Source organism: Hevea brasiliensis, chromosome 4 (assembly GCF_030052815.1).
Source record: "Hevea brasiliensis isolate MT/VB/25A 57/8 chromosome 4, ASM3005281v1, whole genome shotgun sequence".
Classification (NCBI taxonomy): domain Eukaryota; kingdom Viridiplantae; phylum Streptophyta; class Magnoliopsida; order Malpighiales; family Euphorbiaceae; genus Hevea; species Hevea brasiliensis.
The window spans coordinates 21,626,031-21,642,359 of record NC_079496.1 but is presented as its reverse complement, the minus strand read 5'-3'; the positions used below and the strand labels follow the sequence as shown (position 1 = coordinate 21,642,359).

At 31.8% G+C, this 16,329-nt stretch overlaps 1 protein-coding gene and 1 pseudogene across 1 annotated transcript; one reads left to right on the top strand and one right to left on the bottom strand.

Annotated features, from left to right (window-relative positions):
* Window positions 1-2,758: 2,758 nt before the first annotated feature.
* On the bottom strand, window positions 2,759-9,017 carry LOC110650900 (ubiquitin carboxyl-terminal hydrolase 25-like; annotated as a pseudogene).
* A 1,350-nt stretch (window positions 9,018-10,367) lies between these two features.
* LOC110657632 (probable sugar phosphate/phosphate translocator At3g14410) lies at window positions 10,368-14,096 on the top strand. The gene is made up of 8 exons (XM_021814922.2): window positions 10,368-10,552; window positions 11,379-11,486; window positions 11,580-11,614; window positions 11,727-11,839; window positions 12,080-12,341; window positions 12,453-12,718; window positions 13,369-13,539; window positions 13,721-14,096. The coding sequence occupies exons 1-7, from the start codon at window positions 10,469-10,471 to the stop codon at window positions 13,491-13,493; spliced, it is 993 nt and encodes a 330-aa protein (XP_021670614.2). The 5' UTR covers window positions 10,368-10,468; the 3' UTR covers window positions 13,494-13,539; window positions 13,721-14,096.
* The last annotated feature ends 2,233 nt before the right edge of the window (window positions 14,097-16,329 follow it).

Genomic DNA, 16,329 nt, shown 5'->3' with positions numbered 1-16,329 from the left:
AAACTAGGTTTTCTAATCTTTTATCTCTCTTGAATCCACTGATACCATAAAGTTACTCTAACTAGGCTATCCACTGACAACTGCCAGTAGTAGTACCCTCGTCACTATCTAGAGCAATTATACGACCACAACTTACCTTTATGTTCTTGTGCCTTATACTAGATAGGTACGCTACTTAGCCCCATATTGGAAGAAACACAGTATCTCTTAGAGCACGCAACCCCATGGTAGACCTTAACATGTCTACTAGCTCTAGTCCACATCACCATGTACTCCATGTGACAACTCTAGGTATACACTTTCCCATGAATCTAAAGGCTAAGCTCTGATACCAACTATGTCATGACCAAAATTATGGGCCGGACCGGCACTAGGACTTGGGTCAGCATAAGGCCTCCAAAGCCCATAGTAAGTCTAACTATTCCTAACCCAATCATAAAGCCCATAATTCTAGTCCAATTCTAAGGAAATAAACGAACAGAGTCCAGCCATAAATTAGACTATCCAACAGAAATTTTTTAGCCCGCTAGACCTGTAAGCACAAAATATATCAATTTGGGGAGCTTTGCTCACCCTCACAATCCTCAAGCAATTAGATAATCAAATGAGAGCTTAGCTCCCTCATCCATAGTGCTTACCCATCTCATACATTCCAATATATCCATATGTTTGCAAATTCAAATAAATAAATCATTATAGTCCTAACTAGTTTAGAACTCTACTAGTACATATGGAGTTCTAGATTAAAAAATAAGAAAAAAAATCATAATAAAACTTCTACTGGTAAACCTGTGAGAAAGAAAGCAGGTTAATCTCAAAGAGCCCTCCTATCACCTAGTGAAAAATAGTTAAACAGGAGTGAGCATTCGACTCATAGAGTAAGATATTGATTTTAAATACAATTTCTATAACTATCTAAGGTTAATACATCCCTAAGTATGAAATGCAACATGCATATATATTTTCAATCAAATTCAAAACAATATTCATATAAAAGATAATTTTGAGCACTCACACACCCATATGTCACAATAATTATATATATATATATATATATATATATGAGCTGATCCCCTATACAGCTCTCTTAATTCTAACCTCTGCTAGCGAGATCAACTTAAGTCGAACTTTCTTTTAATGATCTAAATGCGGGGATTTGCGAGATCAACTTAAAGCCGTACTCATCCTGACTTATTCACAAAAAGGATTAGGTCCCAACGAGTCAAGCTTTAGCCATTCTACCCATTCTACTCATATCCAATATCACACCACACGTACGCCGACACGCGCACACAGCTCTAAATTACCTTAAGGTGATACCCACAACAATTTCATCAAATAAAGATGCAATATAAACCGTGCCTAAGATTTAGCTATATACATATATTTATAAGTGAATGCATGAGCATGCCTTAAATATATGATAATATTAAAATTATAAATAAAATCAATATCTACTCACAAATTATTCAATTGTCACTGAGGCGGCTGAGAAGATGAAGAAGGTTGACTCGGATCACCTAAACAATCATATTGAAGAAATTTATCAATATTAACTCAAAATAAAGAACTAAACTGTCTAAGATACTCTAGGTTCATGCCGAAAATCCAGCAGAATTTTTTCTAAGATACTCTAGGTTTAGCATGTAGCCTTCCAATTTGATATTCACACTCTGGGTTCAAAATTCAACATTATAATCAGCTTAAACTTTAAAATAGTCATAAGATTACCCATTCACTTTCACAAATTTTAAAATAGTTGATGTTGTGTTTGTACCGGAATAATAAAATTTTACTTAAAAATATTTTTTCTATTTTAAAGAAATTAAATTCATGCTAAAATCAAACCCTAATTTCCTTGCCCAAGCCAGAGTTAGCCGAGTGAGTTGCGTTGAGGGCCTGAGCCCATGATCACAGGGAAAGTACAACTGACGAAGCACGCCCAAATTCAGAGTTCACGAGATAAATTGAATCAACAACAGATTGGTTAAAAGAAAATAACACACCACCATAAATAAAAGGGAACTAGACAATATTTGGGTGTGAAGAAAAGCACAAAATCACCTCCTTAAGTGAGGCAGACGCAGAGGCAGAAACAGCAGCAGAGGGTAAAATCTGCGAAAAAAAGTCATATTTGGAGGACAAACTCAATGATGGTATACATTCGCCAGGTACTATCTGGACACAATTTTACTGAAAATTGTTGTGTTCATCCCTTTAACTGAGGATGGTACATTAAAAGGTACTGCCAAAAAGGATATAGTACAAATTATATGGGATTCTTGAGTTCACCCAAACTAACTCTAAAGGCTTGGGGAAGAAAATTGTTGGCAATGTTTTAACTCGGCCCTTTCATCACAACTCTAACACCACCGATTGGGAACCTACCAGTATAGCAATATAACAATAGAAAAAAAAAAGAAGAAGAAGAAGAAGAAGAAAAAGAAGAAGAAGAAGAAAGAAAAGGGGCCAACATTACGGCCTTTCAATGCCACTGGGAACACTTGCTCAAGTATACTGGTTATAAAAACCCCAGTTAATTGTCTTCCGCAAAAAGATATATCAATTAGTCATACAGTTTTTACATGGAGCTCCACCAACCACCATCAAGAAACTGCAAAAAATATTAATAACTGTGTTATGAAGCTAGCCAGCAAAGCTCTGACATTGGGAATTCCATGTGAAAAACAATAAATTCGGAAAGTAAAAACTACCTCCTCAATTATCAGTTCACTTGAAAAAAAAAAGGCCCAGAATGTTACTTCTCTTGGCTAAATGATCGAAGATGTTTGATTAGATCCTCTTTCAATGATTCAGGTATCTGTGAAACAAAGGTTGATTTGGCCTCTCTGATCAACAGCTTCCTGCATTACAAATGTAGCCAATGGATGATGTACTAGAAGACTTTTGTTGATGGTAGGTTACAATAAACAGGTATTCATCATGCTAGATAAAATGCAGGACAGATCAATGATCAATCCCTGAAGACAATGTTTGATAAGGAATATATCCTTAGAGAAGTAAATGATTGGATCAAGCAAACTTTTGGAGAGAGATTACATGTCAGTCTCCTGTTGTGAGGCATGAATTTACTTTGTCACCATGCGGATTGCAGCATGACCCTTTATCCCTCAAGTAACATTTACTTGAAGAAATCAACTATTTTTACTACCAAATAACTTAAGACCACAAGAAAGCAGTGTTGATTCAAACAACCACATTTATAACCATTGGGTGTTGAAGTGCTGCTCTGCAAACCTGTTTCAGTGTCCTAAATGATAGAAGTATTCTTAAACCTGTTAAAGCCTATAGAAAAAGAGAATCAGTTCAACAGTGGGAGGAAATGCTACAAAAGCAATTCCCATAGCAAAGAAAATCAAGCTTCAATATCATCACGTCTCTCTATCATTTTCATCTCATCTCACCTAGGAAACCAGGCTAAGACTATAAATCATAACCTCATTTAAAGAGCTCTTTGCAATTGGCCAAAACATGTAACCAATACACAAACCCATTGACAAGAACAACACAATGTTCCATAATATAAAGCTTGGTGACACATGGAGATATATTCAAACATATGTCGAAATTGTGTTGCATTAAATATAAGGGCCTACTAATGAAAACTGATGGCCATTAATTTTCCTAGTTGTGGCAATTGATATATCAAATGTCCATTAAGCTTATAATTTATTTTCTAATATATCTTAATATATCGCATATTATTTTCCTCTATAATGTGTTACATAAAGAAAATAGTAGCAGAAAATAATAATTAATAAAATTACATTTAGCTTTGTGTAAATATTTGTAATAAATATTTTTTATCTATATATATAGATAGCATAATTAATGATTTCAACCATTACTTACAACATTCTAATAATTGTTTTCTATTTTTTTGATAATCATATAAAAAAATAATTTAGGAAAACTGCTATTTTATTATTACAAAAATTTAATAAGGTATTCTCAATTCAATAAAAAAATAGTCAAAAAGATACCATCTAATCGCAAGAAGCTCGATTTTGGAGCATTAAGAACCAGCAGCTGTTGGTTGCTCAACAACTAAGAGCTGATATTTTTAATATTACCAAATGGTTTGATGAGCTCATTGTTAGAGATCAAAAACTATTAGTTCACCAACATCTAAACCAAAACACCTAAATTGTTAAATTATTCATCAGTTAGAAAAACACAAGATTGAAGCAAATTCTGCTCAAAAAATTCTTGCCTTAAAAGCATAGATGAATTTTACGGTAACATAATGATCCAAAAGTCGATCAACAATTGGATAAGATAAATAATCCATTCAATTTTTGTTTCTGATATAATCATTCATATTGTATCAAGATAAAAACATGCTTTTCAAACTAAATTTTTTAAATGCAAGTTCCACAAGATATTTCTCTCATAAAAAATTGGCAGCAATAGATATTTACTTTCAAGAGAAATTAAATACATTAGACTCTGAACTTTTGTCAAATTTCTAGTGAACACAAGTTATATAAAGTTAAACAGGACTTACTTTAATTCGATATCACTTGGGATGTTCCTTGCTTCTCGTGCAGATAACCTCTTCCTTATCAGACCAACCACTCGATCGTGAAACAGAAGAAGCTTCATGCTTGAGACTGGCACATTTAATACACACCCAATTCAACAAAAAATAAAGGAGGCAAACATACAGATAAATAAAGGAGGCAGACATGACAGACTAAATGGTTAACATGCACAACATCCAAATGATCTAATTCTAAACGATTGGAACATCTGCTTGCAATATCCATTTTGAACCCCAACTAATGATACATGAAAACACTCATCGATAAATTTACTAAACAAATACTACAACCTATATGGCCATTAATATGATAACTTGGAAGTCTAACAACATGCAAAATAATCATTCTTCTAGCCTTATTATTTTTCTTTTTCAAAAATCACCCATTTAGAAGTTGTAAAAAACAGTTTTGAACGGACAATTAGATGTTTTGGAGTTTTATAACTGATGCATGTCAAATTTACCCTAAGGATAATTTTTAATGGCCTCTAATCAAAGTATTCATCATGGTGTTTTTCACAACAATAGTTCCAACAAAATGTCAAACAAAGTCAAACCTTCATCCAATATGCTTTGGACAAGGACTGTACTTGCACAAATAAACTAATCACTAAATTATATTATGGTTATAAAATTACAATCAAGTTGCTAAACTTTAACTGTATTGCAATAAAGCCTGATAGAACAAATTCTAGCTACCTGATGAATGAAAATCTAACATGGACATTTCCTATTCTTTTCTTAAGTTAACCCCAAATCATTTAGGATCCATAAGACCAATTAATAATTTTTTTGTCTTACATCATTAGCTAGTTAGGAGAGACAAAAGCACTGTGAGTTGATCTTATGAAACCCATAAGGAATCAGTTTAAGAAAACAATAAAAAAAATATACATGTCCAATTTCCTTTCACCAACTGGCAGAAATATGTTCAATTAGCCCTAACTGGAATTAAGCTTAGGCACTTAACTTTAGTAAATTAATCCTTTATAACTACAATAGAGTTTCATGATAATTAGCGCAATTTACCTAAAAATATAAAGTAGGAATCAAACTATGGAAAAATCAGAACCTCAAAAGCTTAAAAAAATATGCCAACAAAAACACAACTAAATACATAATTTGGCAACTTCAGTAATATGGCTTCTTCACCACATCCTTATTAGCATAATTTATGTCAGGAAGATTAGTAAAGCCATTACGATGGAATTTTACGTACACTTCTCTCATCTCTTTAACTTTGGCTTGAGAATGAGAATCCTGTGCAAACAAAATGCAAGAATCGTCCTTTAATTTCCTCTTCAACTCTGGACTCCCAGGGTAGCAATTCTCTTCACCATTTTGCAGTTCAAGGTGACTAGACCCTTTTTCTGTTGTCATTCTGCCCATAGTACCATTAGCTTCATAGAGATTCGGCTTTACAGAATTAAAGGCACCATTTTGATTAACAATGTTTTCACTTGCTACAGCAATGGATGGGCAGGTCTCACCAACAAATATTTTGTTTTTGTTGCAACCATTTTGATTTACTATTGGTGATTTATTATTGTCAAGTTTCTCCCCAACACTGTGTCCTTCGCATCCCCATTCATTTTCATGTTTTGACTCTTATGCATATCAGCCTTTCTGTCAATAGTTGGAGGAACCCTTCTGGAGATAGAGCTTCCAGAAATATTAAATTTTACCTGTAGACTGGAAGGCACTTTATCACCCTTAGACATGGATGGAATATCCTTGCATGAAGATAGTTCAACACGTGGTTTTGTAGGCACAGCTTTTGGTGCAATAGCATTCTTTGGACTTTTAGATGTCTCGCTGACATTCAGATTCCTTGATTTTACTCCATTGGAAGTAAATGTGGCACCAGAAGAAACTGGCCTTTGGTTAGTGCGAGAGAATATAGACCTTCTCTGACAAGACATCCTGCAGTGTTGGAAGCGTCACGGATGAATCAGTACAGCAATACCACCGACCCATTGCATCCTGCATATTTATAATCAGAAATAATATCAGCATATAATTGATATAATTACTTTTCTGAAACTAACATAAGAACTTAAAAATAAAAAATAAAGCAATTTAAAAGGGCAAGAGAACTCATGCCCTGATATATGCATAGTAGTGTCCAGATTCCGGTGAATATCCCGAATGCACCATGGTGCCAAAAAGATTTTACTCTGGTCGTGGATCCTAGATGGGGAAAAAAAACAACATAAATATACAGGAAACAAGCCACCAGACCAAACATAACAAGCCAAAATTAACAAAGGTAACTGGGACTGTGCTGTGGACGAACCATTTGCCAACTGCCAAGCATTCAAAACTCTTCCAATTATAAAAATGGTATCACACTAGAAAGAATTTTCTTTAAGGTTCATTTAGATAGGCGTGCATTTGGAATGAAGGTGGATTTAGATTTGCTTTTCAAATGTGAAATCGTAAACACCAACATAATGTCATAATCAAATACCCCTTCATTTAAGATCCTCATCTATCCAGATTAACCCTTAGATAATATATCAATAAGCATTTGATTTCTAGACAAAGCTTAGATTCTCATTAACATATTGGGATCATACATAGGATATATCGCTTATGCAAACTTCACAGCTGTTCTGTACATTTGTAGATTCTTACGTGTGATTAAATGGATACCACATATTGCACTTCAGCTCCTACAACTACTACACTTTTATTTGAAAGCTATTGGTTTTATGCGTACTGTATGATCTGGTCTATTAGTTATATTATTAGTGTTTGCAATTTTACTTGTGGGAACAAGTCTCACATTCGCAATGTACAAGAAAATTAAGTGGCATATAAGTAGGCTTAGGTCATTTTGGTGATGGGGAGTCTAGTTTGAAACCAGTTCAGCATGAAGCCTGCCAGTTTGATATTCACACTCTTGGGTTCAAAATTCAACATGGTATCAGAAAGGCCCAGTTTCAGTTTTATTTCAATTTCCTAGTGTCGCTGCTACATTTCAGTTTCAGGTTTCAAGTGTCAATTGAATCAGATATCTCGGTTGCCACTTGACTGAGAGTGTTGGAATATCACTTGCAGAAAAAAGTCCCATATCGGTACTGTACAAGAAAATTAAAGGGCATATAAGTGGACTTAGGCCAATTTTTTGATGAGGAGCCCAGTTTAGCATGAAGCCTACCAATTTGATATTTACACTCTGGAGATTTTTTAATTATAGTTTGGAACTTTTGCTAGGCATTGTTATGGAAAGTCAATATGGATTTTATATATTCATAACAAGTAGATTTCATATATTTCTATTTAGTGTGGGATTTATATTCCAATATAGATAGGATTTATATTCTTAATAAAGTAAAGTAATATGCAATCTTTTATTTTATAGATGCACTAAAAATAAAGATATAGCCTCTTTGTTTTTTTCCCTTCTCTTCCTTTCATCTCTTTTTTTCTTTCTTTTTCTTCTTCTAATTCTTAAATTCTTAACATGGTATCTAAGCATGGTTTGTTTGTCATGGTTTTTTGTCTAGTTTCTTGTTGGTTTTCTCCCTTGTTTTTTAAACTTCCCTATTGAGAAGCTACTGCTACCCTAGGTCACAAATCTAAGATGATACTTATGTCTCAGCGCCACCCTGGGAGGATTTGTTGGCGGCTAATCGGCCTTCCTATGAAGTCTTGTCATTGGAAGGCAGATAAGTGGCCCACACACGCCCCTTCAAGTTTACAACATCACTCCATGTGCCATGCATGTAAGTGCGTTCAGTGTCTTCCCATCCTTCGGCATCAACTTGATTATTCCAATGCCTCGTTGTCAACTTTGGTTCAATTTGGTGACTTCCATAAGCTGTTTGGTGAGATTTGGTTTTAAGTGCATTTGAAGGGTTCTGTTTTGGTTATGTTTTTGATAAAGTGTTCTGCTTGGGTTCTATTTTTCATATAACGTTGCTTGGAGATCAATTTGGCTGTGAATTGTACTGTTTTGCTATGATTTGGCGCTTTTTAGAAGTTGTTCTATTATTGGTATGTCATAGTGCTCTAAATGGTTCTATACTTTCTGTGGTTTGAGGAATAGCTGAGTGTGAATAAGTGTTGTGATGGTGTGTATTTTGGATTAGTAATTTGAATACGAGAGGCTATATTTATTTCTTACAAGTGCTTTGGTGGTTTGGCCTTGCTTGGAGGTTGTTTTCTTTATCATTTGGCTTTAGTAACCTTCTTATACTTCTATGTAGTCTTGTGGACTATTTTGGGTTTTGGTACCTCTATTTTGGTGTTGCTTCTTTGTTGATTGAGACTAGTATTTTGTTTCTCTGTTTCCTATTGTTGCAAGTCTTTTGAGGATATTGTCAGTCCTTGTTTGTGTTGGTGGGCTATCATTTGATACTCCCTTGACGGTTTGCTGAAGTTTGGACCATGGTTTTAAAATGCGATCATAGCCGCGTTCGTGATTGCGAATAACAGAAATGGACATGTTACAACCGTAACATAACGGTAAAGTCTATCGCAACACAAATTTTTTTGAAAAATTCATAAAATGCATACATATTTAAATATATAATTAAAATTAAGATATACTGCATAATAAGTATAAATATATCAAATAAAGACATTAAATTCATTGTTTTTATACATCATTAATATTAATCAATTTACAAAAAGAATAACCAAGTAGATGGTAAATAACTAACCTTATTATTACCAAAATGAGTGTCTAGGAGGTATTAATTCACACATAATTTAATGTAATTATGCATCACTTAAAAATGATTTATGTAATATGTACTAATTTACACATAAATATATCCAGTGAATTCTTTGATATTATTTTCTAACTATTTATATATTTACCTAAAAATGATTAAAAAAAAGTTATAAGAATTAGAGAAAATAAACAATAACTCACTTTTGATGCTAGTGAATTCAAAACTTTGCAGATGATTGAAGTTGAAGGCCTTCATTTCAGTAAATTTGAATATGGATGTGGAGAAAAAAAAAAAGAGAGAGAGAGAGAGAATGTTGAGTTTGAGAATTGAGAGAAAATTGCTAAGACTTGAGAGAGTTGAGACTTTGAGTATTTAAGTGCAACAAATGGCTATTTTAAGAATTAAGCTTAAATATATAAAATTAAAATGTTTAAATATAATTTAAAAAAATAACGTAAATGTGTTTGGTCTTTTACATATGTTTTGTTGAATTCCAAAATACAAAATTTTGTGAAATTTAATTAAATTTTATATTTTGTGTGTTTGATTAAAAAAAAAAAAGAATTCAATTCTAACAATTGATTCTAACTAAACTAATTTTTATAAAATTTAATAGAATTTGAAATGAATTTTAAAAAATTTACATATACTTTATGAATTAAAATACTTTTTATCAAAAAAATTGCTTCTCACTCATCTTTTGTTTAATTATATACCAATTCTAATTAATATTAATTATTTTGCCCGTTTATGTCATACAAATGCATGTCATGTAGGATAAATAGTGTGTTAATATCATTAATATAATTAATACACTGTGATTTTTTTAATTATGTAGAGAATTATAATTTTTTTTTAATTTAACTCTTGAGGTTTATATAGAAAAAAAATATAAATAAATTTTAATTTTAAATTATAATAAATATAAATTATATAAAATTTAATTAAATTATATATTTTTAAATATGTCGTATTAAATAATGAAATTCGAAATAAATTCTAAAATTTGTGATAGAATTAAACTGAAAATCGTAGCTTCTAACTGAAATTGACCGAGTGGATAGACTTTGGGCTTCATCGGCCCATAAAAATGAAAGGCTCTTTCAGCTTTGATGCAAAGCTAAACATAAACTTGAATCACCACAGTGCACTGGAGAATGAGAACTGAGAAGACAAGAAGTAGCAAGTCTATAGTTAAGTTAGCGGAGCCGAATAGTCAATGGCAGATCGGAATGGACTTCTTACTTACGCTTACATTCTTCTTTACATCGCCCTCTCTAGTGGCCAGATCTTCTTTAACAAGGTCAATCTTCATTTCTCTATCTCTTTTTTCTTGGATTATGTTATTAGAATTCCAATTTTCCAAATCATTTGGCACCCAGAAATGTTTTGGGTTTTTTTTTTCAAGTGTTTTATAGAGTCCTCGTATTCTTCTTGTTTTATGTGCTTTGTTCTATTCTTATTCCTAAATTTCCAATTAATTGGTTTGAATGTGCAATGAATATGTGATCTTTAGGACATTTTATCTGCATTTAACAGTAAAGCTCAAATATTTGTTAACATGAACCTCTAAGTTGAATGATTGAATGACACTATCTGGTGTGAAACGTTGCTGTTTGAAACTGTGTCTGGGTTTTATTTTGGAGATGGTTCAGACTATTAGGTCATCTCAATTATCATTTAGGAACTTAGTGTGCATTGAAGATTTCTGGGTTTAGTTTTTGGAATCAAAATAGGAAAAGTGCAAAGAGGAAAACGCCAAATTATACACTACTAGAGCAACTTACTAATTTCTATATTGATATGCCTTCAAGGAATTTGAATTTCATTTTTTTGGTTTGGTAAAAAGCAGGTGATTGACATTTGTGAATACTAACCTGCGTCAAGCTTAAGTTTTTTCCCATGTTAGTGGCCAAGTATATTAAGATAAATTGATTATGACTATCATGGATTTCCGTTAAATAGTCAAAGAATGATAGCTTTTAGATTGGACTAATTCTTTCATTCACCTATGTTATAGCGTCTTTACATGGTTTTCTGATATAATTAAGTGGTGGTACATACTTGTTTATAAAATGTTCCTCCACTTGGCTAACAAAGGGTTTTCTTTCCAAATTGTTTGATTGCAGTGGGTTTTGTCTTCTAAGGAAATAAACTTTCCTTATCCTCTTGGATTGACTCTACTGCACATGGTCTTCTCTTCTGTTTTGTGTTTTATACTGACGAAAGTTTTCAAGGTACTAATTTAATTTCTATGTCAGGAACTCAGGGTATCTTATTAATAGCTTTGCTTAAGCAACTAATGTTCTTAATTTTTGACTCTCTCATAGGTTATGAAAGTTGAGGATGGAATGACAGTAGAAATGTAAGTAAAATTTTATATTTTCCTTACACGTGCATTGATGCCTATCCTCTCTGATTTTCATTATATGAGCATTGATTTTTTGCCCTATGTCTGATGGATGTTCATATATTAGATACACAACATCAGTTGTTCCAATAGGTGCAATGTTTGCAATGACTCTTTGGCTGGGAAACACTGCCTACCTGTATATATCTGTGGCTTTTGCACAAATGTTGAAGGCTATTAGTAAGTGTTCATTGTTTATGTCTTTGATCCGCTAAGGCAGCCATTCTCAATAAATTAATATTATTTGTCAAAGTACTTATCTGGATCTATTCCAAAATTGCATATGATGCAAGATTCTATTATTGCTTTCTTTGGTGGAAAATAAGATATTTGGTTAGCCAATGAGTACTAGATTTCCTTTGGACCTGTGTCAGTGTGGGCACTTGTGACATGAATTAATTTTTTTAATGAGATTTGCAGTGCCAGTTGCTGTTTTCGTTCTTGGAGTGGCTGCTGGACTTGAGGTGATGAGTTGCAGAATGCTGTTAATAATGTCAGTGATCAGCTTTGGTGTTCTTGCGGCTTCTTATGGAGAGATAAATATCAGCTGGATTGGAGTTGTGTATCAGATGGGTGGAGTTGTTGGAGAAGCCTTGAGACTTATTTTCATGGAGATTCTAGTGAAAAGGAAGGGTTTGAAATTAAATCCTATATCTGTTATGTATTATGTTAGTCCCTGCAGGCAAGTATTATGTTTTTCTTGTAAACATCATTTTGGAAGCATTTGCTTCTAGTTTCATGTAGGAAAAAAATTATAAGCATGCCTGTTTTTGGTTGTTGGTTTTCCTTGCAGTGCCCTTTGCCTGTTTATTCCTTGGATCTTTCTAGAGAAACCAAGGATGGAAACACATTCATGGAACTTTCAGCCTCTTGTGCTAACACTGAATTCTCTTTGTACATTTGCACTTAACCTATCAGTTTTCCTTGTGATCTCGCATACCAGTGCTCTGACTATTCGTGTGGCTGGAGTTGTGAAGGATTGGATTGTTGTCTTGCTATCTGCCCTTCTATTTGCTGATACAAAGCTCACAGTCATAAACCTGTTTGGCTACTGCATTGGTGAGCATCTAAACAATAAATTACTTATTTGAATTCTTTTCTCTTAGGAACATACATATCTCTTTTCTAATTAGGCAAGTTGGAGTCGTGGTAGAAATTCTCTTCCTGTAGACTGCCAGTCCAGAGATTAGGCCTAGGGCAGGGAGGTTTTGTTGGAGAGTTATCACTTATGAGAAATGGTCTCAGATGCAAAGAGTGAAATGAGAATTTCAAATACTCTTATCACTGGTTCATTTGCCTCTGGGTCATTTCCGGACTATAGATTGTTTAATCATTAGATTGACTTCAGCAAGACTGGATAATACAAAATGCACCCTTTTGTAGTTCTCATGCAATTGATCTTAAATTTCTGTTTTGAGTTGACTTAAAATATAAATTTTTTTTGTAAGATTGTCTTATATGGTTTGCAAAATGCACATGAGGACGGTAATTGTAAATTCGGTTTTGACACTTTTCATCATCAGATGACTAGATTAAGAAAGGATATTGATTGCTATGGGAATAAGGATGATTTATCTGTGGCTGTCATTGAAAGTTGAACTTTCTCTTTTGTGTTTGGCTGGTGATGATTTTTCTGAGGAAACTTTTACCAATTTATAGCTGGGCATTGAGCATTAGATGTGCTAAACACTTTTTTTTTTCCCCTCTAGCAATTGCTGGCGTAGCTGCATATAATAATCACAAGTTGAAGAAGGAAACTTCCCAAGGTAGTCCTGATAAATCACAACCTGCTGAATCGATACCATTGACTGATTCATCAACTTCAAACAGTTGAGATGTATAGTAAGGACGTAAGGGTGGTCTGCCATGACATTTTGTAGGTATGCAATTGCACATGCAATAATTTTTCCATTGCTTTTCTGCGCTTAGTAGTAAAACATGAGGCATTCTTGTTGTTATGTTGGTCTTTATCTTATTCTGACAATGTTCATTTTCCAATGCAACAAACAATGAGTGTTATTTTTTGTTTTTACTGAACCTTGTCAACTTATGATGTCCCAGCTGCTCCTACACTTGATTAATTTTTTGGCCAGTATGGTGCGGAATCAAGTGGATATGGTATCGTGTTAGGTGCCAAATCGAGAATCATACTCACGTAAAGAACATCTGCTGAAGGTTTTGAAATTCCTGATAATGTAATTGTAAAATCATTTTCATTTCAGTTATTTTTATTTTTTGGAGGTGGGGAATTGTGAAAGTGGCATAGCAGTTACATCAAAGCTGTTTCCATATTCAAAGTTGTTGACATCAAAGCCTAGATATATAGAAACAACATGCACAGAGTGTCAAGTTTGGATTCCAGAAGCTCATGTGAAGACCTGTGGTTTACATTTCAACTGTTCATTCTCCTTCAATGGAAAGAAAACTTTGTTATTAATTGTTCATTCTCATCAATGTTAAACCAGAGCACTAGGGTGATGGCTGCACTGATAACTTTAGATCCTGATAAGGTCAGATTCTAATAAAGAAAAAAATTGAAGATGATCATAAACATTAACAATGCCTTTAAAGTAGGATGAATTTTGAGGCTTTGAAAGCCATAAAGCTACCCGCTAAAAGCATAATGTTTAAGCCTTCATTACTTTACACTATTTGGGCCTTAAATTAACAATCTGTCAAATCAATTTCCCAAGCATGGAAATTAATTTCTTGGGCCGATCCGCAAGGGTAAAACATAAATAATTGAATAAATTGAAATTTTTAGCATGTTGAATTGAATCAGATCAAATTAAGGGAAAATTTAAATCAAATTTACCTGAATTGATTTAATTTGGTTTGATTTGATTTGATTTGGTTTGGATTTCATCTTAAACTTTCATTTCAAATATAATTTTATTTATATTTTTTAATTTCAACTTTCATGTAATTATTCTATTTCATTTAATTTTATCAAATTTTTTAAAATTGAATTAAATTAAATAGACTGAATTTTTTTAATATAGAAAGGCAAATTCAACTAAATTACTGAAAAAAATTAAATTAAATTAAATTAATTCAGTTACTACATTTTTTTTTTTTTTAATTTGAATCAAATATCTGCCTAACAAGATTTATTTTCTGCCTTTCTGTAGTTGAGGAGAATAACCTAAAATTTTTTTTTTTTTGTTTATCTTCATTATCCATTAGTCGGTTACTCATTACTCTTTGGGTATTGTTTGAATGAATGTAGTACCACATATCATGTGGGCTTATGCCCTATTAGTCAAATGTTAGCAAGATAATCCCTTGTATATTTTGATAGGTTTCAATTGAAGAAAAGCTGCAAGACCTTCTTCTTATGTAATTAATTAATGTAACAAAGTTTTGAATAAATCTATGGAAATATTTAATAGTAATGATTATGAATTAATTGAAAATATTAGGTATTAGAGAGTAAACTCATTTAAAATAAAAAACTTTAGACTAATTAATTTTGATATAATAAAATGATTGTATGAAAAATATATAGTAAGTATTTACTAAGTTTTAGTTAGGAGTGTGTATTATTCGATTATAATTAAATAATCAAACCTAACTGACAAAATTCAATTATTTTAATAAGGGTAAGTTCGATTCAGTTCGGTTTTTGATTAGCAATAATAAATTTTTTTTCTTTACTTTTAGTTTAATTACCTTTAATTTAATAACCAAACAAACCGAAATAATTGAACTTTTATTAATTAATATATTAATTATAATTTTATTAATAATATATTATTTTTATTATTTTACAGCAATATTTAAATTATAATTATTCTCTTATTAATATTAAATCATATTTATTATTTTTTATAAATAAAAAGGATTATAAATATATTTTACTAATAATTAATTAATTAATAATATAAATATATATTTTTTATTTTTTTATTAATTCGATTATAATTAATAGCCAACTGAATATTTTTAATTATTAATTTTAATTTTTCTCAATTTCGATTCGATTCTATTAATAATTTTGGAATTTATTAATAATTTAATTAGTTGAAAATTTAGTTGGATTTAATTTAGTTACTTGAATTCTCACCCTTACTTCTAGTAAAGAAAAATTTATTGCCAATTAGGCATTAGCTATATATTAATTGAAAGGGTAAGAGTATGAAAAATGTATGATTTATAAAATGTTAATAATTTATTGAAATAGAACAGCCGATGACTACTTTGAAATTCTTCAATCAAACTTAATCTATGAACTTTGAATCTCACATTGTTTGTGGTCTTAAGTCCTTCATTCATGTTGCCACTAAGAAATTATGTATTAATTTAATTGATGCAAATCTCACATATTTTATATATATGATTGAAATTTCCATCAATTGATGTTCATGGGAAATTATATAATACTTTTGATATGTATAAAAATATTAAATATTATTATACTCACACAAATATGAGTCCCTTTATAAAATGTGAGAAGCTGAGTCCCACATCGATATGAGTGAATAAATACATACTTTATATTTATTATATAACTGCTAAATAATATATTTAAAAATTTACCTTTTGTAATATAATTTTAATTTATTTTATTAATTTCAAGATATATAATTCTGAAATTTTTATAATGAAATATTCAACGGAGTTGTAAAAAAAAAATCCATGATAAAAATATATGCATATTATATGATGTA